Below are 25,436 nucleotides of genomic sequence, written 5' to 3' on the forward strand. Positions count from 1 at the left end.
CAGGCCCGAAGGGCCGAATGGCCTCCTCCTGCTTCTATTTCAATGTATGTTTCTATGTAGCTGTTCTGCACTCTCCCTGATATCTTTCCTAAAATGCGGTGCCTAGAGTTGTGACATTCAACATTCGGATGGTAAAGGTTGTTCTTCTGGGAAAGAGCTTCCAACATAATAACAGATAACTTACTTTTAGCTTGTAGAAGCACAAGGCCTCGGTGGCGCAGTGGTAATGATGCTGGACTAGTAACCGATCGGTCTGGACGAATACTCCAGAGACACCCGGCAGGAGCTTCCGATTCCGCCCATGACTCGAATTGTTGTGGACGGGACAGAAAATATTACGGACCGGTCAAAGGTCTGTTGCCTTTGGGCCGAAAATCCCCATCCCACAGCAGGGCTGCGGGAACCAGAAATCTCCGGCCACCAAGTTCAAATCCCACCATGGCAGTTGATGGAATTTAACTTCAATTTATTGATTGATTGATATTTATTGTCACATGTACCGAACTACAGTGAAAAGTATTTTTCTGCGGCCAAGGGAACGTACACAGTACGTACATAGTAGACAAAATGAATAAATACATCTGGAACAGTAAGTTAGTGCCAGTTATGTTGATAGTGAAACTACCAGATAGTCGTTAAAAAACAAGGAATGTGCTTTCGGGAAGGAAATCTGCTGTCCTTATCCAGTGTTGCTTCTGACCACTGACCCACAGCAATGTAGTTGGCTCTTGACTGCCATCTGAAATAGCTGAGTAAGCCACTCAGTTGGGTCAAAAGCTTGGAACTCCCTTCCTCACTATGGTGTTCAGTCGATGTGTGTCTGTTGATGGCTCACTGTGCATTAGTCGTTAACCTTGGGCATGGCGACTGAGAGGGAGGAACTAAACTGCAGGTTTTTTTACACAGGGTGGTAAACATTTGGAACGCGTTGCCTGGGGAGGTGGCGGGAGCAGATACGATAGCAGCACTTAAGGGGCATCTAGACAAAACTCTGTAAGTGCAGACGGTTTTAGTTTAGGCAGGTACCATGGTCGGTACAGGCTTGGAGGGCCGAAGGGCTTGTTCCTGTGCTGTATTGTTCTTTGTAGGCGGGCAGTTTGAAGCAAGGGAGCAGACATTTTAAAGCATTGCATCAAACTCCTTTGTGCATATAACCCGAAGTGCATCGTCTCTGCATATTTACGAGGCATAAGCCATAGCACGAACACTAACAGCACCGTGGACCGCGATGGTTCAAGTAAGTGCTCACCGCCTCCCCCCCAAGGGCAACTAAGCAGCAAAATGCTGGTGGTATCAGTGAGGCTCACAACTGATGAAAGAACAAAAGAAAAGGACGGTGAGAAGACTGAGGGAGGGAAGGAATTCCACAATTCGGAGACCCTGGGTTAGAGTGAGCTGTGAACGGAGATGATGCAATGGACTGGTTTTAAATTTCTCATATATAAAAATCATAAAATTTCACAGTTGTCAACATCTGCCGTATATTATTCCAGTTAAATAAAAACTTGGAATGTGTGAGGGGAAGCAACAAAACTACCCTCAGCTCCACTAAGAGGGAAGCAAATTTAAGTGTTGCCCGATTAAGTGAGATTGACTGTACAAGGAGTAATTAAAAAGAAAACACAGGAGCCTCCAACTGGCCCCGGGCGCTGGAGAACAAATAAAACGGAAGAACATCCACAAGCATTTGACAAACTCCTTTATTATGAGAGCAATTCCATTAGGGGCTGAAGTTTCTTTTTGTACGTATTGCATTTCTCAAGTGAGGCAAACTTAATTAAATAATGCCACTGGTTAATCTGTCAAAAGATCAATCAAAACAAAGAAGGGACTAACCAGAGCCACTTGGTAAGGCACTGTTAGTGACTGATAATGAAATTACGGCAAGAAAAGCTCCATTACTTACACGGATTAACTGCCTGGTTACTGCTCGCACCGTGCAAGAGTTTGCCAAAAGCAGAGAGAAAAGATTTTCTGCGCCGTTTCATTAACTGCTTAAACGGCAGTGCCACTTTAGGCTACAAGGTGGACCTCAGTTTTGGGATCTTTTCATGGACGAGCTGTTTCTACTCATCCAGGAGATTAAAACCACAGGAGCAGGCCTGAATTTGAAGGAGGCCCAAACGCAAACCTTATCTGTGGGAATAACAGGCAGGGTTTTCCTTCGGGCCAAATCCCGCCCGAAGTCAATGGACCTTTTTCCGGCCCGTCAAATTTTCTGTCCTGCCGGCGATGATTCCCAGGGCAGGGGGGACTGGGATGTCCCGCTCAATATTTCAGTGAGTGAGTGGACAGTCACAGGCGACTACTTAGTGTTGATTTATTCAAATGCAATCTCCCTCCCCGTTGTGATCTCTGCACTCCTCCAGTTCTCACCTTTTACACATCCCTGACCTTCATCATTCACCCCCCCCCCCCCGCCGCCCCCCCCCCATACCGCAACACTGATGACTGTATCTTCAGTTGCCTGGTCCCTTAGTTCTGGAACTCCCTCTCTAAACCTCCTTGCCTCCCCACCTCCCTTTCCTCCATTAAAGATGCTCCTCAAAACCTACCTCTTTGACCAAACTCTTGGTCATCTGTCCTCCTGACTCCTTATGTGGCCTTGCTGACAGATTTTGTTGGTTTACAATCCCGTGAACAAACTTGGAGAGGGCAGCACGGTGGCGCAGTGGTTGGCACTGCTGCCTCACGGCGGCGAGGTCCCAGGTTCGATCCCGGCTCTGGGTCGCTGTCCGTGTGGAGTTTGCACATTCTCCCCGTGTTTGCGTGGGTTTCGCCCCACAGCACAAAGATGTGCGGGGTAGGTGGATTGGCCACGCTAAGTTGCCCCTTAATTGGAAAAAATGAATTGGGTACTCTAAATTTTTAAAAAAACTTTGAGAAATTTTCTATATTAAAAAGGAATAAGTGTGAGTTGTTGTTGTCATATAAATGTCTCCCAGAAAATAGGAATTTTGGATCTAGTGTCTGAGTTACTCGAATCCATGACATGTAGTAAGTGTTTGGAAGGAATGACTGACTTTGGATCTATGGTTCCAAGTCTCTCCACCTTTTGGGGGGGTTTTCCTCACCTCATATAATAATAATCTTTATTATTGTCACACGTAGGTTTTAATTAACACAGCAATGAAGTTACTGTGAAAAGCTCCTAGTCTCCACATTCCGGCGCCTGTTCGGTTACACAGAGGGAGAATTCGGTATGTCCAATGCACCTAACAAGCACGTCTTTCGGGACGTGTGGGAGGAAACCGGAGCACCCGGAGGAAACACACGCAGATGCGGGGAGAACGTGCAAACTCCGCATAGACGGGAATCGAACCTGGGTCCCTGGCGCTGTAAAGCCACAGTGCTAACCACTGTGCTACATTCTGTTGGCAATGGATTAGTGAGGGAATGATTGCTATGATTAGCCAAACAAGTCAATTATCATTGCAATAAATGCATAATACAATGGATATTTGAAAACGGAAATAAAAACAGATAATGCTGGATAAACTCAGCAGATCGGTCAGCGTTTGTGCAGAGAGAAACAATGTTAACATTTCAGATCTAAATAGCTCTGAAAGGGTGGCACAGTGTTTAGCGTTTGCCTCACAGCTCCAGGGATCCGGGTTCAATTCCGGCCTTGGTTGATTGTCTGTGTGAAGTTTGCACTTTCTCCCCGTGTCTCCGTGGGTTTCCTCCGGGTGCTCCGGTTTCTTCCCACAGTCCAAATATGTGCAGGTTAGGTTGATTGGCCATGCTAAATTGTCCCTTAGTGTCCAAAGATATGCCAGATCTGTTGAGATAGGTGGACCAACCAATGTGAGTGTCCTCTCCCAGACCAATATCCCCAGCATTTTCTGTTTTTATTTCAATTATCAATGTAGGGGGCAGGTTCCAGGGCAGGTGGAGGAGAGTTTCTTCCTTGTGTTCCAGGATAATAAGGGTTAGCTCGGTTCAATTGATACACCTTCATTTCTCAGTCAGAAGGTTGCTGTGCTGAGCTGCACTAAAGATTCTGGCATTGAATGTAACCTTCCTTTCCTGATGGAGTGCCATCTTGTTGGAGTTGCTTTTTTTCAAATGACATATTTCATCTGTTCCGTTTGTCTAGAATGTCCCGTGGGTACTGTTTGCAACACAGTGTATTGTCCCCATTATCCTACTCAACGTCTATTTCTCAGACAGTATCACAGAGGACAGATTAATTTATGGCTCGTGGCAACTCAGTGTGGCCAAGTTGGCTGGTGTGCTCATAAGCATCTCTGGCTGCAGAGTAATATCTCGGGAGGCTCCTCTCGGTGCGAGCTGGCATTGATGATGAAATCTAGCATCAACTCCAATGCACCAAAGCAGTCTTCGGATGCCGAAGGAACAGAGTGTTCAAAGACCGATGCGGTAAACCACTGTTGCACCTGTATTAGGTGATGTATGGTAGGACCTTTACTACAGGTCTGCCGGTAGCCCCTGCCTGCTGGCTCCGCCCAGTAGGCGGAGTATAAATATGCGTGTCCTCCATTCAGCAGCCATTTCGCCAGCTGCTGTGGGAGGCCACGCATCTTAGAGCAGTAAACCCTCAGTTGTATCCAACTCTAGTCTTTGTTCAATTGATCGTGCCTCAACCGAGACCTCAAATCTAGCACCAAGCTCATGGTCTACAGAGCAGCCGTAGTCCCCGCCCTCCTCTATGCATCAGAAACATGGACAATGTACAGCAGACACCTCAAATTCTTCGAGAGATATCATCAACGATACCTCTGCAAAATCCTGATATCCTCTGGCAGGATAGGTGTACCAACCAATGTGAGTGTCCTCTCCCAGGCCAATATCCCCAGTATCAAGGCACTGGTCACGCTCCACCAGCTGCGATCGGCGGCCCACATCGTCCGCATGCCCAACACAAGACTCCCGAAACAAGTGCTCTACTCCGAGTTCTGCAATGGCAAGCGATCACCAGAAGGTCCGGAGGAAATGCTACAAGGACACTCTGAAAGCCTCACTAAATTAATGCAACATCCCCATCAACACATGGGAATCGCTTGCTTTAGAATGCACAAAGTGGAGAAAACGCACCCGCGAGGGTGCCAATCACCTCGAGCTTCACAGGGTGGAGCACTCTGAGGCCAAGCGTGAACAGCGGAAAGAGAGCGAGGAATCCAGAGCGTCCCATCCACCCACCCACGACATCAAACACCACCTTCCACACCCGTGGCAGAGTCTGCGGATCCAGGATTGGACTATTCAGCCACCGTAGATCCACCACCCCAGAATGGAAGCAAGTCATCCCTGACCCGGATACTCTTGGATACTCTGAAGATCGGCTAAGGTGCTATTGGGTGAATTTGATAAACTCATGAGGGACAAATAGAAATAAGCATTGATAGGATGGGATGAAGTAAGTGAGGAAGAGGCTCATGTGGGGCATGAATGGCGGTTTGGACATTTCAAGCTAAAAAGCACGTTAATATGCGGTAAATTTGATTCAATTCTGTGTCAAAGAAAATTTTGCCCCAAACTCCTCACCCTCAATTTGTCTTCTCTTTTCAGGTGGTCATATGCACAACGATTAATGTGGACGGTCATGTCCTGGCTGTGTCGGACAACATGTTCATCCACAACAACTCAAAGCACGGGCGGAGGGCTCGGAGACTTGATCCCTGTGAAGGTATGGCAGACCTGGGGCGCAGGAGTACAATTCATTGCTCTCTGCTGCCCTTCAAAGATACTGTTGATGGTACAATAGTCAGGTTTTTGAAGCATATCCGTTGGTGGATGAGGTTGCACAGCGACTGGTCTGTCACTCTTCAGAACTGGGTCCCAATCCAGATTCAATTCTGGATCCTGATGAAAAATCATCGACCTGAAATGTTAATTTTGTTTCTCTCTCCACGGATGTTGCCAGACTTGTATTTCCAGCATGTCTGGTTTTTATTTGAGGGATTTTATTACTATTGGATCATGGGATTTATGCATCCTTGGCTAGGCCAGCCAATGTCCATCCATAATTGCTCATGAGAGTGTGGTGGTGAGCCACCTTCTAGAACCACTTTAGTCTGTAGGGTGTAGGTACACCCGCAGTGCTGTTAGGATGGAATCCCATGATATTGACCCAGTGACAGTGAAGGAACAGTGATATTTTTCGGGGAGGCAGTGTCGTCGTGGTATTGTCGCTGGACTAGTAATCCAGAGACCCAGAGTAATGCTCTGGGGACCCGGGTTCGAGTCCCACCACGGCAGATGGGTAAATTTGAATTCAATTTTTCAAAAATTCTGTAATTAAAAGCCTAATGATGACCGTGAAACCATTGCCGATTGTCGTAGAAACCCATTTGATTTATTAATGTCCTTCAGGGAAGAACCTCTGCCATTGTTTCCCAGTCTGGCCTACATGTGACTCCAGACCCACACAGCAATGTGGTTGACTCTTCCTCGCCCCTCACTAAAATGGCCTAGTAAGCCACTCAACAAATGTTGGCCAAGCCAGTGACGGCCACACCTCAAAGAACAAATAAAAAAGCTAATTACAAGTCAGGACGGTGCGTGGCTTGCGGGGGGGGGGGGGGGGGGGGGTCTTCCAGTTGGTGATGTTCCCATGCATCTGTTTTTCCAGATGTCAGAGGTCATGAGTTTGGAAGGTGCTGTCAAGGGAGCCTTGGTGAGTTGCTGCAGAGCACCTTGTAGACAGTGCACACTGCTGCCACTGTGTGGCGGTAGTGTGGGGGGTGGATGTTTAAGATGATGAATGGGCTGCCATTCAAGAGGGCTTGAGTGTTGTTGGAGCTGCACTCACCCAGGAGAATGTTCCACCAATGTTCCTGACTTGTACCTTGCCGATAGTGGACAGGGTTTGGGGAGTCAGGAGGTAAGTTGTGATGCTGTCAATCAGCTATTTCTCTCAATACTCATGCCAGCAAAAGATTGTTGATCTTGTTTCTAAATTTTCCATTGCCACTTCTATGCAAAAACTGAGGGGGTGCATTTCACTGCCGTTTGTGTGGGGAAATGCATCATCGCTGGCTCTAATTTTAATGCTGTTCTCGACTCTCCCCATTAGAGGAAATATGGGCGGGATTCTCCGTTCCTGAGACTAAGTGTTGACACCGACGCATAATTGGTGGACTTTCACGACAGCATAACTGCCGTTGAATCTGGACCGAGTCAGCAAATGTTGAGGGACTAACACCATGGCTGCCTTGCCGGTTGCGGCAATGGTGTTCAGTGCCCATCCACCCCGACCCCACAGCCCACCTCCTGTCCACCTCTCACTACGCCCCCCGGATCTGGTCGAAGCTCCCCAGCCAGCGGCACAATTGTGAGCAAACTATGGCGATGTTAGACACTTTCCTTACCCCCTCTCTCTCCCTCAGCAGCCATGACGCCTGTTTTATGATTTCTAAAAGCACAAATGAACCATGCCGTTGGGAACTAGCCCCATCGGAGGCGGATAATCGCGAAGGCGACAGAGAATACCGGGTCGGGCCCGCTAATGATATGCAAATGATGTTTACTGTATGTGAGTTCTGGGACACATTGACGTCGCTGTTGAGGTGACGGAGAATTGTGATTTGACATCAAATTGCCGCCCACCGCAATTTTAGCGTTAGAAACTTTTCTCCGCCCAATCGCGTTTCACGATTTCACATCAGCCAATGGAAAATCTCGCCATTTCTCTCTACCTACCAAGTCAAATCTTTTAATCATCTTAAACTCGTCCATTAGATCGTCCCATGATCGTCTACACTCACTGAAATACATGTCTAGGGACAGCACGGTGGTGCAGTGGTTAGCACTGCTGCCTCACGGCACCGAGGACCCAGGTTCGACCCCAGCTCTGGGTCACTGTCCGTGTGGAGTTCGCACATTCTCCCCGTGTTTGCGTGGGTTTCGCCCCCACAACCCAAAGATGCGCAGGCTAGGTGGATTGGCCATGCTAAATTGCCCCTTAATTAGAAAAAATGAATTGGGTACTCTAAATTTTAAGAAAAAGAAACACCAGTCTAATCTATTCCTCATAATGAGTCCTCGGACTTTAACCGTGTTTGCCCCTTTTGATTGAGACACGAGATGCTGAAAATGGAAAGCAGACCACTCTCAAGCATTGATCTCTTTATTCAACACATGGCAGAAGAAAATAATTTGGAGAGCATTCTCCATCAACGGGCGACAGTCATCAATTAAAGATTCAGGAGAAATGGCGGCCATACTTTCTTGGTCAAAGATTTAACTCCCGTGAAAGGTAGCAGACTGTTTACTTAGCAAGAGCTGATTGCTGTGTTTACTTTGGCCTTTGACTGAGGCAGTTTCTTTTCACAAGTTGTGAACACAAAATTCCTCTTTGTCAAAGAATCAGGATGGGCACTGCCTGCCAAAAGAGAAATATCATACTCATATTCAAGGGAATGGAAATAAACATTTCAGAGCAGTGCAGCAGGTTGGAGCGGCGCGACTATTCTGGTGTGCATGAAATCAGCACAAATTTTAAAATGTAGTTTCCTTCACCCACTAGCTCCCATTGCCTTGGATTAGACCATTCAGCCCAATGTTCCACTGCCAGAGGGGAGCTTAGAACACTTCGAATCACCAGGGAAAGGGTATTGAGAGAATTATTAGAATTAAAAGCTGACAAGTCCTGATGGACTTCATCCTAGTGTCTCAAAGAAAGTGCCTGCTGAGATACTGGATGTATTGCTTTTAATTTTAGATTTAGATTTATTGTCACGTGTACAGAGGTGGAGTGAAAAGTATTGTTTCTGTACAGTCCAGGCAGATCGGTCCATACATGAAAACATAGATATACGATAAATACATGAGAATACATAAAGAAAATACATAAACATAGACAGCGGGTGAACTAGAGTGCTGCAACTGCAGAGAAGATGCGTAGAAAGATCAATTTAGTCGATAAGATCAGTTCAGTCCATAAGAGGGCCATTCAGGAGTCTGGTAGCAGTGGGGAAGAAGCTGTTTTTGAATCTATTGGTTCATGTTCTCAGACTTTTGTATCTTCTGCCCGATGGAAGAGGTTGGAAGAGAGAATAGCGCGGATGGGAGGGGTCTTTGATTATGCTGCCCACTTTCCCAAGGCAGCTGGAGCTGTAGACAGAGTCAGTGGATGGGAGGCGGATTTGTGTGATGGACTGGCTGTGTTCACGACTTTATGAAGTTTCTTATGGTCTTGGGCCGAGCAGTTGCCGTACCAGGCTGTGATGCACCCAGATAGTGTGACTTCTATAGAATTTGGTAAGAGTTGTTGTGGACATGCCGGATTTCCTTGATTTCCTGAGGAAGTATAGGCCTGGTTGTGCTTTCTTGGTCGTTGCGTCGATGTAGGTGGACCAGGACAGATTGCTGGTAATGTTTACATCTAGGAATTTGAAGCTGTCAATCATCGCCACCTCGGCACCATTGACGCAGAAAGGGGTGTGTACGATACTTTGCTTCCTGAAGTTGATGTCCAGCTCCTTAGTTTTGTTCACATTGAGGGAAAGATTGTTGTCAATGCACATGCCATTAAATTATCTATCTCCCCAAATTTTCCAAATTCCGTAGATTCTCAAAAAGTCCCATCGGATTGGAAAATCGTCTAGTCAAGAAAGGAGAGAGACAGAAAACAGGAAACTACAGGCCAGTTAGCTTAATATCTGTTAGAGGGAAATTGCTAATACGTATCATTAACACTGCAATGAAGTTACTGTGAAAAGCCCCTAGTCGCCACATACCGGCATCTGTTCGGGTATACAGAGGGAGAATTCAAAATATCCAAATTACCTAACAGCATGTGTTTCGGGACTTGTGGTAGGAAACTGGAGCACCCGGAGGAAACCCACACAGACACAGGGAGAAGATGCAGACTCCACACGGACAGTAACCCAAGCCGGGAATCGAACCTGGGACTCTGGAGCTGTGAAGCAACAGTACTACCCACTGTGCTACCGTGCTGCCCATTTATTAAGGAGGTTGTAGTGGGACACTTAGAAAATCTCAATGCAATAAGACAGATTCAAACTGGTTTTGTGAAAGGGAAATCATGTTTGATTAATTTATTGGAGCTCTTTGAGGGAGTAACAAGCAACTTGGATAAAGGAGAACCTGTGGATGTGCTGTATTTAGATTTCCAGAAAGCATTTGACAAGATGCCACAGCAACGGTTACGATGCAAAATAAGAACTCATGGTGTAGGGGGTACTATATTTGCATCGATAGTGAATTGCACAATGAACAGGATGCAGAGTAGAGATAGATCATTTTCAGGTTGGCAAGGAGTGATGAGTGGTGTGTCAAGGAGATCAGTGTTGGAGCCTCAACTATTTACAATTTATATGAATGGCTTAGATGAAGGGACTGAAGCTATGGTTTCTAAATTTGCTGAGGACACAAAGATAAGTAGGGAAGAAAGGTGTGAAGCGGACATAAGGGGTTGGATTCTCTGTTTGGGAGACTTATGTTCTCCTGCCGGAGCTGAATTGTACCAGTTTTACGATCCCCTCAGGATGTAAATTTATGCATGGCCTGGAATACGAGGGGGATTCCCAGGGAATCTTGCTTTCGGGCCGCCATCTTGAGCGGGCGGCCCGATAGTGAGGTCCTGCAGCCGGTCACCCCCCGCACGCCCAACAGCACATGGGCCCTGACCCCCCCCAACCATAATCTTCCCCAAACCCCCACCCCCCTCCTCACTGTCCCCTACCTTCTGATTGCCTAGGTGTACCATCAGCCAAAGTACCCCCCCAACTCCCAGGGACCCTTATAACCCCCACAGAGACCCCTGCAGTAGGGAGCCCCCCACAAGGACCACCATAAGAGGGGGAATATCCCACATGGACACGCTTCCTAAAGGAACCGCCTCCGCTGACCACCCCACCCCACATATACACACAGACCACCCTCCCCCCCCCCCTGCACTCAGGGAATTTCCCTATCACAGGGGTGCCTATGAGGGGTCTCCCTATCACAAGTGTCCCTGTGGGGGGAGTCCCCTATGACGGGGGCCTGTGGGAGGGGTTCCCTATCACAGGGATGCCTGTGGGGGGGTTTCCCTGTTACAGGGGTGCCTGTGGGGGGGGGTCTCCCTATCACAGGGGTGCCTGTGGGGGGGTTTCCCTATCACAGGGGTGCCTGTGGGGAGGGGGGTTTCCCTATCACAAGGGTGCCTGTGGGGGGTGTCTCCCTACAACAGGGGTGCCTGTGGGGGGGTCTCCCTATCACATGTCCCTGTGGGGGGGGGGGGTTCCCCTATGACAGGGGTGCCTGTGGGGAGGTCTCCCTGTTACAGGGGTGCCAGTGGGGAGTCTCCCAATCACAGGGGTGCCTGTGGGGAGGTTTCCCTGTTACAGGGGTGCCAGTGGGGAGTCTCCCTATCACAGGGGTGCCTGTGGGGGGGTTTCCATGCTCTTGCTGGTGTGCGGTGTGGACCTCGTTCCCACCATCAGCAGAGGGGGTGGATTGGGGGTAGGGATTCGGAACATTGCATCCAGGCCGGCGCCTGGTGCCGAACCCGATTTTGCCTTAAAGCCCGATTCTCTATCCCATCGGGGAACGCAATCCAGGCGTCCCAGGATGAAGAGTCCCATCCAAGGAATCTGCACAGGGGTATGGACAGGTTATAATAATAATCTTTATTGTCACAAGTAGGCTTACATTACCACCGCAATGAAGTTACTGTGAAAAGCCCGAGTCGTCACACTCCGGCACCTGTTCAGGTACACAGAGGGAGAATTCAGAGGGCTGGATTCTCTGATTTGCAGACTAAGTGCTGATGCTGGCGAGGGGAACAGCTGCAACATTCACCCATCCGGTGGTGGGCTAGCTGCCACGCAGTGTAAAGCCCCCGGCTTTACCTGCAGATAAAGCTGGAGAATTGCCGGATCTGTGGCCACGCCTATGGCGGCCACGCCGTGCAACATGGTGCGGGCCACAGGTGGACACGGCATGCCAAATAATGTCCCCCTGAAAGCCCCCTCGCCACCTTCAACCCCCCCCCCCCCCCACCAGTCCCCACCGAAGCCCCCCCCCCCCACTGCCAGCAGATTGGCCCCTCCCCCCGACTGTGGCAGCAATGGACACAGTCCACAGCCGCCATGCGGGCTCCACGGAATAAAATGTAAGTGTTCCGTGCCGTCGGGAACTCGGCCCATCGGCGGCGGAGCTTTGAGGGAGGGCCTCAGGTGACGTCCTGAGGCCGTCCATACGGTGTACGACGTGCTCCCCGAGTATGCTGTTTTTGAGGAGGCGGAGCATCGCAAAAGCGGCGCCGCCCCCGATTTTGCCGTAAACGAGGATTCTTGTTTCGGTGACCAGAGCATCCTGCCCAGAATGTCCAATTCACCTAACAGCTCGTCTTTCAGGATTTGTGGGAGGAAACCGGAGCACCCGGAGGAAACCCGCACAGACACAGGGGGAACGTGCAGACTCGAGGTATTCAGCTGAGGGCAATTTCCCCTATTAGAACATAGAATGTATAGTGCAGAAGGAGGCCATTCGGCCCATCGAGTCTGCACCGACCCACTTAAGCCCTCACTTCCACCCAATCCCCGTAACCCAATAACCCCTCCTAACCTTTTTGGACACGAAAGGCAATTTAGCATGGCCAATCCACCTACCTGCACATCTTTGGACTGTGGGAGGAAACCGGAGCACCCGGAGGAAACCCACGCAGACACGGGGAGATCGTGCAGACTCTGCACAGACAGTGACCCAAGCCGGGAATCGAACCTGGGACCCTGGAGCTGTGAAGCCACAGTGCTAACCACTGTGCTACCGTGCCGCCCATAAGTAAGTGGACAAAAATTAGGCAGATGGAATATGTGGGAAAGTGTGAACGTGTCCACTTGGCAGGAAGGATAGGAAAGCAGCATTTTATCCAAAATGGAGAGAGATTGCAAACCCCGGGTACAGAGGGAGCTGGGTGTCCGGGTACATAAATCCGGAAAAGATAATAAGCAGCTACAGCAAGTGACGAGGAAGGAAAATGGAATGTTGGTGTATGTGGCAAAAGGTTGGGACGTTTTACTGTTCCCATACAGGGAGTTGGTGAGACCATATCCGGGGTACTGTGTGCAGTATTAGTCTCATTATTTAAGAAAGGTTTTTTTTTCTACTCATTCATGAGATGTGGGAAGCATCTGTTGCCCATCCCTAACTGCCTTTGAGAAGGCGGTGGTGAGCTGGATTCCTGAACCGCTGCAGTCCATGTGGTCGACTTGTGCTCCTAATTCATATTTTTGTATGTAGCCCCAATTCCCTGCTGCTCTCTGTGCTGCTGTCAATATTTTCTTTTCAAATGTATATCCAATTCTCTTTTGAAAGCCACCATTAAATCAGTTTTCACCAGCCTTTCAGGCAGTGCATTCTTGCTCATAAAAACCCGCTGTGTAAAAATTCTCCTCATCCCCTGGCTGCCAAATCTTTAAAATCTGTGTCCTTTGGTTACCGACCTTCATTCCAGTGTCAATGTTTGTCTGAATATCATCCTGTAAAGTGCCTCGAGACATTCAGCAATGTTAAATGTGTTATTTAAATGCAAATTTTAGTTGTTGCTTTGGGGTTAACTCCTTTGTGGACCATTTCTTCTGGGTACAAATTCTCTTCCAATCGCCACTTCCCAAGATTGCCACTTCCCAGGATTGCCACTGAAGCAGAAAAATCACAGGAACGCCATCATCTCCGAGCCCTACTTCAAAACGTCATGCACCATCACCCCTTCAACCAATGCGGACAGTCCTCATGGGTTGCTGGCTCAAGATTCCATAAGTCCCGAACACTGAGGAGGTGGAGAGGTGGAGGTGGGCGGTGGCGGAGGGGGGAGAGAACCGGATAATTTACCCCCATGTGTGGGAGATGAAATGAAATGAAATGAAAATCGCTTATTGTCACAAGTAGGCTTCAAATGAAGTTAATGTGAAAAGCCGCTAGTCGCCACATTCCGGCGCCTGTTCGGCGAGGCTGTTACGGGAATTGAACCGTGCTGCTGGCCTGCCTTGGTCTGCTTTCAAAGCCAGCGATTTAGCCCTGTGCAATAAATGTTGTTGGTTAGGAGGTTCCAGGATTTTGACCCAGCGACCATGAAGGAAGGACGGCCATATGCGTCCAAGTCAGGATGGTGTGGGGCTTGGAGGGGAATTTACACATGGTTGGTATTCCCATCCATCTGCTATCCCTGTCCTTCCGCGTGGTAGGGGTCACAAGTCTGGCAGGCACTATCGAAAGAGGCTATAATAATAATCTTTATTGTCACAAGTAGGCTTACATTAACACTGCAATGAAGTTACTGTGAAAAGCCCCTAGTCGCTACATTCCACCGCCTGTTCGGGTACACAGAGGGAGAATTCAGAATGTCCAATTCATCCAACAAGCACGTCTTTTGGGACTTGTGGGAGGAAACCGGAGCACCCGGAGGAAACCCACGCAGACACGAGGGAGAACGTGCAGACTCCGCACAGCCAGTGACCCAAACCAGGAATTGATCCGGGGACCCTGGCACTGTGAAACAACAGTGCTAACCACTGTGCTCCCGCACTGCCCAACCCGAGTTGCTGCGCAGTGCTTCTTGTAGGAAGTGCACATTCCACCCACGGAGATGAAGGGAGTGGATGTTCAGGATTGTGGGCAGAGAAGATTAATTATTGAGGAAACCTTGGAACCTTGGGAATGAATATCAGGTAATTACAAAGAAGAGACAGTGGAAGAATTTGTGTAGCCATGGAAGACAGACAGATTCCTCAAAACCAAGAAATAATACCGATATATATACATCACTGGGTGGGGGAATGTACGTTTTACTGGAGTTACACAGCAAATACGGTTCGTAAATGAAGGAACAGATGGCTGAGAAAGAGGGGAACTTTATATCCTATTAGTGGATTGAACAGCTGCCATCTGGGCAGCCTAATTGGAAACAGTTTGTATAGGGTCTAAAAGTCGTTACTGCGAAATCAAAGATAACTTTAGGCATGAAGATCAGTCTGTATTAAAGCACAAAATTAGCTCTCCTCACGCAGAGCTAGAATAAGGCATTTCCATTACCAAACTAAGCACATTCTGATTGTTGGGCAGTGAGACTGTGGTAAAGCAGACACTTGCAGGTTCTTCTCTTCCATGTACTGTGCTCAGTTCTGTTCTCCCTAACGCAAAACAAAAGCACTGGAGAAAGTGCCGAAAAGATTTGCAGGGGTGTCCAAGAAGATGTACCTGGCACTTTTCTCCAGGAAAGTGATGACTGTGAGGTGACACGATAGAGGTAGTTTTATTTAAAAATTTGTTCATGGGATATGAGCATCTCTGGAAAGGCCAGCGTTTATTACCTAACCCTAATTTCCCTTGAGAAGATGGCGGTGGGCCACATTTTTTAACCCCCGCTGGGTCACTTGTCTTAATATTGCCTTTTTTGACTTGTTACCAATTTTGGGATCTTTTACGACATTTAAAAAAAAAATTCTGAATGTAATTGTCGTGTTTGACCCTTTGGCGCACTACTGAGGGAGCTCTGCACTGTCAGAGGTGTCAGTTTAATGAGACATTAAAACTAAGCTCTGTTATCCCTCTTGGGTGAGCGTCAAATATCCTGTGACATTATTTCAAAGAAACTCAGGGGTGTTCTCTCTGATATTCTGCCAATCTTTCATCCTTCGATCAACACCAGTAAAAGTAAATTAACTGATGGTTTACCTCGTGACTGTTTGGGGGAGCTTGCTGAGTGCAAATTGACTGCCTTTTTTTCCCGCATCATACTCATGACTTCCCTTCAAAGTGCTTCATTGGTTATAAGGCTGTTGGACATGGTGAGGTTGTGGGAGTTAGCGTATAAATGCAAGCTCTTAGTTTTTAACCTGATGAATGATGTCCAGTTAGCTCGAAGACAGAGTTGGGAACAGAGCCAGAGACGGGCAAGGAAGGAAAGCACCAGAACCGGTGGGGGAGTGAGTAAATTGAGACCCAGGCTTGGGAGCCTTGACTTACCTGGAAGACAAAGTCGGAAACAGAGCCAGAGGCAGACAGTGTCTGCAACTGTCTGGGGAACGTAGGATTGTAAACAGATATCAAAATGTGACATCACAGGAAAGTTACAGGTTGACTGGCTGGTGTGATTGAGTCTAAATAACTGGGAGCATGAAATCATTTACAATATGAAGTATTAATAGCAAGTAACAAATAAGTAGCTGGTGAGAATGAGCTTATGCTTTAAGTAAAATTTATTGCAACTAGCCAAGGTTAACTGATAAATACAGGAATGGCAGGGCTGCTCCAACCTCCAGAATGCACATCCTGTGAGATGTGGGAACTCCAGGATGTTTCCTGTGTCCTGGACAGCCATCTGAGCATGAAGCACCATCAGCTGCAGCAGCACAACTGAAGATGGCATCACTATGTTGTATCCGCAAGTATGGGAGCTTTTCAGATAGCCTGTTTAGAGACGTGGTCACGCCACAGCATAGAGCCTGCAGGCAGAGAAGGAATGGGTGACCACAAGGCAGCCAAGAAGAAACAGGCAATTCATGCAGTCATCTCCTGAGTGCATTTAACTCTCCAGCAAACATTCAGTTCTGACCACTGATGTGAGCGTTGGTTCATTTGGGGAATACATCCAGGGCCACATCCGTGGCACACGACTGGCATGGATGTACAGGCGGTGTTGGTCCAAGGAAGACTGGAAGATAGGTAACTAGATAGTTTGAGGAATAGAAAGAGAAGTGAATCCAGGAAGGTGTGTTGCCTGTCTGGTGCCATGGTCAAGGATGTCACTGAACAGCAGTGAAAGGGAGAGAGAGCAGCCAGCATTCCTGGTCCACAATGGGACAAATAACATAGGCTGAAAGAGGGATGTGGTCCTGCAGTCAGACTTTAGGAAGCTTAGTCGGAAGTCTGCAAGCAGGAGGTCAAAAGTAATGCTCATTGAATTATTCCCTCCGCCATGTGCGACTGAGTATAGATATAATCTACAGATCACCAACTAGTGGGAAGGGTGTAGAAGAACAAGTTTGCAAGGAAAAACTTATAATGGGGGACTTCAATTATCTGAGTACAGACTGGGATAGTAGCAACGTGAAGAGCAGAGAGAGGCCTAAGTTCCTAAAGTGCGTTCAGGAGAATTTTCCACACCAAAATGCTTCCAGTCCAACAAGAAAGGAGACATTTCTGGACCCGGTTTTTGGGAATGAGGTGAGACAAGTAAATCAATTGTTAGTTGGAGAACATTTGGGGAACCATGATCGTTACATCATAAGGATGAGGACAAAGAATAATCTCGAGTAAAAATAATTAATTGTGGGAAAGCCAACTTCAATCGGGTAAGAACAAACCTGGACCGAATAAATTGGGGTCAAAGGTTGGCAGGAAAAATGGTAACTGAACAATGGGCTACCTTCAAAGGAGGGATGGTTCAGGTATACTCCCTTGAGATGGAAAGGCAAACCAATCAAGAGCATCCTGGATGTCAAAAGCGATAGTAATTATGCTAAGGAAGAAAAAAATGTGCTCATGACAGGTAAATAAAAATGCAATTGAGAACCAGGCTGAATATAGGAGCTTCAGAAGAAAGGTGAAGAATGAACGCAGAGAAGGGAAGAGGGAGTATGAAAAGAGACTGGCAGCTAACATAAAATATAAATCCCAAAGTCTTCTTTGGCATATACCTAGTAAAAGAGATATAAAAGGAGTAGGCCTCTTAGAGATCGAAAAGGGGATTTACACTCAAGGTATAGGGCACTACTGAGGTATTGAATGAATATTTTGCATCTGTTCTTACCAAGGAACAAGATGTCACCCAGGCCCTGGTGAAAGAGAAGGTCATTCAGGTCCAAAAAGGGTTTAAAATTGATAAGGACGAGTCACTGTATAGGCTGTCTTTCCTTAAGGTTGAGAAGGCACCAGGGCTGGATGAGATGCATCCAAAAATACCGACGGAAGTGAGAGTGGAAATTATGGAGGCATTGGCCATAAACTTTCAATTTTCCCTAGACTCAGGGGTGGTCCCAGAGGACTGGAGGATAACAAATGTTACACTCTTGTTCAAACAAAGGGTGTGAAGATAAGACCAGCAGCTTTAGACCAGTCAGTTTAATATTGCTGCCGGGGAAATTCTCGTTAAAGTAATCCGGGACAAAATTAATCGTCACATGGATAAATGCGGGTTAATTAAGGAAAGCCAGCTTAGATTTCTTAGAGGAAAAATTGTGTTTCGCTAACTTGCAGGAGTTTTTGAGAGTGTTGATGAGGACAATGCTGTTAATATGGCGAACATGGACTTCAGGGAGGCATTTGACACAGGGCCACACGAATGACTCGTGAGCAGTTATAGCTCAGGGGATGAAAGAGAACATAGCAGCACGGATACAGAATTGGCTGCGGAACAGAAATGAGAGAGTCGTGGTTCATGGATGTTTCTCGGGCTGGGGGAAGATTTGTAGTTGAGTTCCCCAGGGTTGGTGATCAGCCATGATCATAATGAATGGCGGAGCAGGCTCAAAGGGTTGAATGGTCTCCTTCTGAAAATGAAATGAAAATCGCTTATTGTCACAAGTAGGCTTCAAATGAAGTTACTGTGAAAAGCCCCTAGTCACCATATTCTGGCGCCTGTTCGGGGAGGCTGGTGCGGGAATTGAACCGTGCTGCTGGCCTGCCTTGGTCTGCTTTAAAAGCCAGCTCTTTAGCCCTGTGCTAAACCAGCCCCTGTCTGTTCCTATTTTCTATGTTTCTGTGGTTCCTGGAACTTGGTGTGCTGCGCACAATTTCAAATTTGCGGATAATGCAAAACTTGGTGGCATTGTGAACTGTGAGGACGGCAGTGTAGAATTTTGCCCAGCGTACCAAGTGAATTGCTCATTCAGAGAGCCAGCGCAGTTGGTCAAATGGCTCCTTTCTGCATTGTTATGAAATCGTAAGTGACAAAGTAGGCCTTAGCTTTACTGGCGCTTTCTCATATTCCTCAGAAAGCCCGCAAAGATCTTTGTGAGTAATAAATTGCACGTGACGAGCTGACAAAGACAGCAGCCAATTTGTAAATAGCAAGAGCCACAAACACAGAAGCGACCACTTAATCTGGGTTTATTTTCTGGAGTTGGTTGAGGGGAACATAATAGCTGAGCCAAACCTTTGATCTTCATCAGCATTGAGCTGGGATTATTAACTTTCACCTCACCTTTTGAAACTGGCAGATGTGGCCTCATTTTAACAGAGAGAATGCGATGGAGCTTTACCAGAATGGTATCAGGAATGTGCAAAGACAAGAGACAGTAGGAGATATTCAAAACTATGATTGGCTGCTTCCATTGGTCAAAGGATTGATAAGCAGACCACAGAGTCATCCAGACAAATACTCATCCCTTCTCTCTTCACAGATGCTGTCAGACCTGCTGAGATTGTCTGGTATTTTCTGTTTTTGTTTCAGATTCCAACATGCACAGTAATTTGCTTTTATCACAGAGGGCGGGATTCTCCACGGTGGCCCGACGCCGGTGTACAAAAATGGCGCGAACCATTCCGGTGTCGGGCTGACCAGAAGTTGCGGAATCTTCCGCACTTCCAGGGGCTAGGCCGGCGCCGGAGGGGTTGGTGCTGCGCCAGCCAGCAGCGAAGGGCTGGTGCGAGTTAGCGCATGCGCAGAACTGCCGGCGTGGTTCCGCGCATGCGCAGACTGGCCAGCGTATTCTAGCGCGTGCGCAGGGGCGTGTCCTCTCTGTGCCGGCCATGGCGGAGCCCTACAGAGGCCGGCGCAGCAGGAAGAAGTGCCCCTAGGCACAGGCCCGCCCACAGATCAGTGGGCCCCGATCGTGGGCCAGGCCACCGTGGGGCGCCCTTCCCTCCCGGGGTCGGATCTCCCTGCGACCCCCGAGGGCCGGACCAGCTGGCCTACCAGCCAGGTCCCGCCATGTGGGACCATGTCCAATTCACGCCGGCGGGACTGGCCAGAAACCGACGGCCGCTCGGCCCATCGGGGCGCGGAGAAATGCCGGGGGGGGGGGAGGGGGGGCGCTGCCAATGACCCCCGACCGGCGTGGCGTGAACCCTGCCCCCGGCCGAAAACCGGCGCCGGAGAATATGGCAGCAGCTGGCGTCAGAGCGGCGGGGCGGGATCCACGCCGTCTCCCGGGGATTCTCCGAACCGGCGGGGGACCGGAGAAACCCGCCCGAGATGATTGGTAAAAGAAGCAGATGTGCCATTCCTCACATAATGGTTATAACCAGGAAGCCTGGGAGGGCACTGGAAGGAGATTCAATCGCAACTTTTCAAAGGAAAGGGGTAAATACTTGAAAATAAAAATATTAAGGACTGAGGAAAAAGAGCAGTGGAGTGGGGCTAATTTTATATCTCTTTGAAAGAGAATTCTCTAATCCTGGGATTGCATCAGAGCCATGGCATGCCCAACAGTGCAGCTTTCCCTCAGGACTGTGCCATCTTACATCACACAGTGAAGTCTCTAGACTGGGACATGAACTCATGACCTTCTGATGGAGGCAATGAGCCACAGTCTGCAGGTCGACATATTTACAGTTTCACTGTACACACTCCCCCAAGCCATTCTTCTCTTTCTCCCATGCCAACTCACATTGGGAGACTGCTTAGAATCAAGTCTCAAGTGTATTCCACCTCCGCTGTGGCAGCGCCAAGAGGGAACTCAACATCTCCTTGAATGGCAAGAGATTGAATCATGGACAACATCCCATTTATCTTGGTGTTACCCTTGACTGAATACCGAAAGCCAAAAGCCATCTGAGCAAGACAGCAACAAAGAACAACCTCCTCAGCAAACCTTCTGGCGCCACATGCGGTATAGATACACAAACCTTAAGCTCAGCTCTTACCATCGCCTACTCAACTGCAGCGCACTGTGCATCCCACACCAGTCTTGTAGATACCCGGCTCAACACAATATCATCTCGGGTAACCTCCGGTCAACTTAACTACCCTGGCTCCCAGTCCTGACCAATAGCCCAGCCCCTCACATAAGTAGGGCGTTTGCAACAAGAAAACTCCTGGAGAAGGTTTACATCAACCCAAGTCCACCGCTACACAAGGATCTTACCAATCCACCGGTTGCTTGCCTCCCATCATGCTCGTCTATATGGCTAAGACTACCGTGCCAAGGAATAACAGCAGGGGCCCTGTGGCAGCAGGATTAGAACCAAACCGGCACAAGTAAAATTCGGCTTCAACATGTCACGCCAACATTGGGCGCTCCTCAACCATTTCCACACTGGCCAAGGCCTTTGTGCAGCAAATTAGCATGAATGGGGCCTTGCAGGGGACTGGGACTGCAGCTGCAGTGCACCCCAATCAATGACTTCCATCACTGAAGATTGCCCCCTGGACAATATTCAACGTTGGGCTCAGGCAGCTCCACTGGGGGGGCTATTGCCTGGCTTGGTTATTGCTGCGCATGCTAAACAAAGAAAAAGGACAATGTAGAATCTGGTGGCGCCTCCTACTTGGGCTGTGATGACAGAGCAAGGAAACGTGACAGTGCAGTTAACAAGCCTGAATTAAAACTTTTTGCTAATGCAGTTAATGTTGTGCTAATTAACACCTTTCAGAAAAAGCTAAATGAGCATCTAGTTAGGAAGAGGATTAAGAGATAGGAGGAATCAACTATGTTCTCCAGAGCTCCTGAGAGTATTGCGTATATCAGCTGCCAAAGGACACCAGTCAAGGATGTAATATGTTGGATTTGCCTTATCTATATTTTACCGATGTTAATCCAGATCACTTGCACTGCCACTCAGTAATTTATCTCCTAGCTCCCTGTGTTCCTGGCTATGTTAAACCAGCACCCTGACACTCTCAGCAATCCATTCCCTGCCCCAGCATCATGTATTACTGATTGTATCTCTGCTGAGAATCTGCTCTCAATTCACTTACAGCTGTCAACATTTTTCCAGGTTTTTACGCATTGGATTCATTTCTCTCGGTCTTACACAGGTTGACCAGACCTGGGTGAAGAAACAGAATCCGCAATGCATTGCATACAGTGACTGACTTACCAGGGAACAATGCAGGACGATCTTGTTTGCCTTATGTGACCATGTTCCCGAATCACTAAAGGAGTGGTGACCATGGTGGATGAAATGCCCAGAAACTTAATCGGACCAGTCACGTACATATTGTGTTCACTTGACCAGGTCAGAGGCGCGGGACCCACTTGCCCGGATGAATGCAGCTCGAACGGCACTCATGTCACTTCACATAATCCAGGGCAGATCAGCTCAGCTAATCAGCCCACCATTCACCACTTTAACCGTTCACTTGACTCAACACTGGTGCACAACGACAGCAGCGTGTGCCATCTTCAAGATGCAACAACCCGCCAAAACCCCTTCAACAGAGAATCCTGAAATGGTAACGGCACAGGAAAAGGCCATTCAGGTGGAGTCTGTGCTTGCTCTCTGAAGTGGTAATTCACCTCGAGGCAAGGCCTGGGAGAGAGGGCTGCACAAGGTGCAACACACCATGGACCATGACTTAGGGGGCCCTGGACTCCATTTGCAGCCTTTGCATTTGCCTTTAGTGGCAGCATCGTCGCTCGCCATATCTGGTGACCACCTTGTGGCTTAATGTGCTTTCACTCAAGTGTGCATTGTGTGTTCCACTCCAGGACAAAGTGCCAGGGCTTGAGATCTGATTATCCAGGGGCGAGAGGCTGAGACCCATGAGGGCATTTGTTTTGTCAGCCACAGTGCATTTTGGTTAATGTAGTCAGGCCTTGACCGTAGTTTACTCTCCTATTCAGACGCTGGCCCACTAGAACAATCATTTTCAAACTCAAACTGGCTTTTAAAAATGCCCGCTGCGACCGTCCTTCAAGAGTACCGGCTGTCCCGCGCATGCGTGCCTCCTCAGCCGGATCTAGCAGGGCACAGGCCCGGAGCCCAGTGGACCCCAGGAACAGATATGTTTAAAAAATCGATGGAGTCTTCCTGCCAGAAGTGGCGGCAGAGAGCAGGTCACCCACCCTGTTCACTGGGTCACGTGCTCAGCACGCAAATTCACAGAGGAGAGATTCCTCCATTTTGTAGCTGCCAGCAAGCAAGCAACGGGACTGTGAAGAACTGAAGATGGATCAGTTTGTAATAAGGACGAGAGGTCCAGAGACACAAACAGGCCAGGATCTCACAACTGAATCTGATGGAGAGAGCTTCTAAGGAGAGTCCATGGCAGGACAAAGCAGTGCTGGTGTGAGCGCCATGGCATCTGATGAACAACCCATTAAGAAGAAGCTGAAATCGGAACAAAGCAGTATTGAGGTGATCTCTTGAGGTTTGGATTTGTTAATTCTGCAAATCAGGATGCAAAGCCCATGTGTGTTACGTACAGGAAGTAATGACAAATGAAAGTTTGAAACCCTCAAAACTTCAACGGCATTTGAAGACTGAGCATGGCAAGTTCCAGGATAGACATCTTGATTTTTTTTGAAAGGATGCAGCAAGAACTTAGATCATCAGCTGAAGCCCTTAGCAGTTATGTAACATTGAATGACAAAGCAAGTGAGATCGTGAGGACCAAGCAGGCTCACCTGTTTCATTCAAGGGAAGAAACAATGGTGCGTCGTGAAGGTCGGCCAGCGTGGGTCCCGTAGATCAACCAGTTGGTAAAAGTAGGTCCCGGGAAAGAAAGTTTGAAAAACACTGCACTAGAAGACCACATCAAGATAACAGAGGGGGGGGGAAGGCCAGGAGCCAATCTTCCCCTCCTCCTCCTCGTGCTTCCTCCCCAAAAAACAATCCACACAACAGGCCAGAAGAGGAGGAAAACCCAGGCTGAAACGTAGCCCACTTCTGACCCCACTTTGATGTGAATTCTACGGAGGAGTATGAACCTCCAGTGGTGAATGCAAGGCTGCTATTAGTTAAACCCAGAAGATTTGAACCTCCCAAGTGCCACAAACAACAATCCAATGTACAAATGAAAACATCTTGAACCAACAGTGACATATTCAATTGGTGCAAGGCCACTGGTTTCACTCCTAATTTAAAAAATACCAAAGCCTTCCAATAAATTAGCGCGAGTCAACTCGCCTGCTTTAGAGAGGGTGCAGAGGAGATTCACGAGGGTGTTGTCAGGACTGGAATATTACAGCTTTGAGGAAAGGTTGGCTAGGCTGGGGTTGTTTTCCTTGGAGCAGAGAAGGCTGAGCGGAAACTTGTTGAGGTGTATTGTGATGACTTGGATAGAATCGGTCATAGATTTAAGGCGATTGGTAGAAATAATAGAAGGAAGATTAGGAAAAATGTTTTCACTCAGAGGATTGAGGGGTCTGGAACTCACTGCCTGAAAGGATAGTTAAGGCAGAAATGCTCAACTCATTTAAAAGGTGTCTGGATATGCAACTCAAGTGTCATAAGCTACAAGCCTCCTCTCTTGTTGGAATGGAAACACACTGCTGCAGAACATTTTCTTTATTAGACTCTAGGAACTCTTGTCCCTCGCTGCCCTTTACACTACTACTCATATCCCAGTCTCTCTCTATTCAGGTACATGCCCATGCCCTACTCCACCATAGGGCTGAACCACCCGTGCTGTCACAGACATGGGGCGCGATTCTCCGACCCCCCATCAGGTCGGAGAATCGCCAGGGGCCGGCGTGAATCCCACCCCCGCCGTGTCACGAATTCTCCGCCACCGGATATTCGGCAGGGGCGGGAATCGCGCCGCGCCGGTCGGCAGGAATCCCCCGGCGATTCTCCGGTCCGCGATGGGCCGAAGTCCCGCCGCTGTCAACCCACGCCAGCCGGAGAGTGAGATGCACTCGGGAACTCCTACACTTCCTGCATTGTTTTTTCTTGACTGCCTAGTGTTTATACTGTTGCTGACTTCTTTCTTTATTACTATTAACCACAACATGCGAGTGCGTTCCGTGTATTGGACAAATGACCACACAACCAGTTTTAGTACAATTATAGTTTATTATCAAACATAGGGTTGGTTCTATGCTTAACAACTTGCACACTACTACACATTAGACTATATCTAGCAGTTTAAATGACCTTTACTTAACTTCCAAGTGACCGGTTCTGTGCAGGTTAGATAAGGCCTTCATCTGGTTCCCCACGTTGGCGGCTGGAGGTCGTCTGGTACTCAAGCTCAGTGTCGTCTTTCAGGTGGAGATCGAGAGTCCTTGAGCTTGACTAGTTGGGTGACAGAGGCCGGTCCCCCAAAAGAGACAGTATGTTGGTCGCGCAGTTCTTCTTATCCTCCGATCTTTCGCGCTCTTTTAGGTGGTCCCAGGTAGAGATACAATGGATCGATAGGGTTTCAATCACCCTAATCGATTCTCGCCAATTAGGGGCGGGTACCTCGATAGCTGTGCGGGTCCTAGTTGTTATTGTCCAAGGCACGTATGCACTTCCAAATAAGGTGAATAGGTGCCCCTGAGTCTGCTACTAATGTTAAGTTTCAATCTGAAGCTCATTGTCCTGGGGAGACCTGTGAGTGGCCTCTAGCAGGTGCGAGCTTCTGTATAGGT

At 48.3% G+C, this 25,436-nt stretch overlaps 1 protein-coding gene across 5 annotated transcripts in view; it reads left to right on the forward strand.

Annotated features, from left to right (window-relative positions):
* The window catches only part of LOC140409304 (transcription factor COE3-like), a 782,491-nt gene that overhangs the window by 492,145 nt on the left and 264,910 nt on the right, over positions 1 to 25,436 (forward strand). For all 5 annotated transcript variants that reach the window (XM_072497690.1, XM_072497693.1, XM_072497694.1 and 2 more), the window contains exon 8: positions 5,533 to 5,650. In XM_072497690.1, coding sequence (XP_072353791.1) covers positions 5,533 to 5,650 — 118 coding nt within the window. The remainder of the gene's footprint in view (positions 1 to 5,532; positions 5,651 to 25,436) is intronic.

The sequence above is a fragment of the Scyliorhinus torazame genome, chromosome 3 (assembly GCF_047496885.1).
Source record: "Scyliorhinus torazame isolate Kashiwa2021f chromosome 3, sScyTor2.1, whole genome shotgun sequence".
Classification (NCBI taxonomy): Eukaryota; Metazoa; Chordata; class Chondrichthyes; order Carcharhiniformes; family Scyliorhinidae; genus Scyliorhinus; species Scyliorhinus torazame.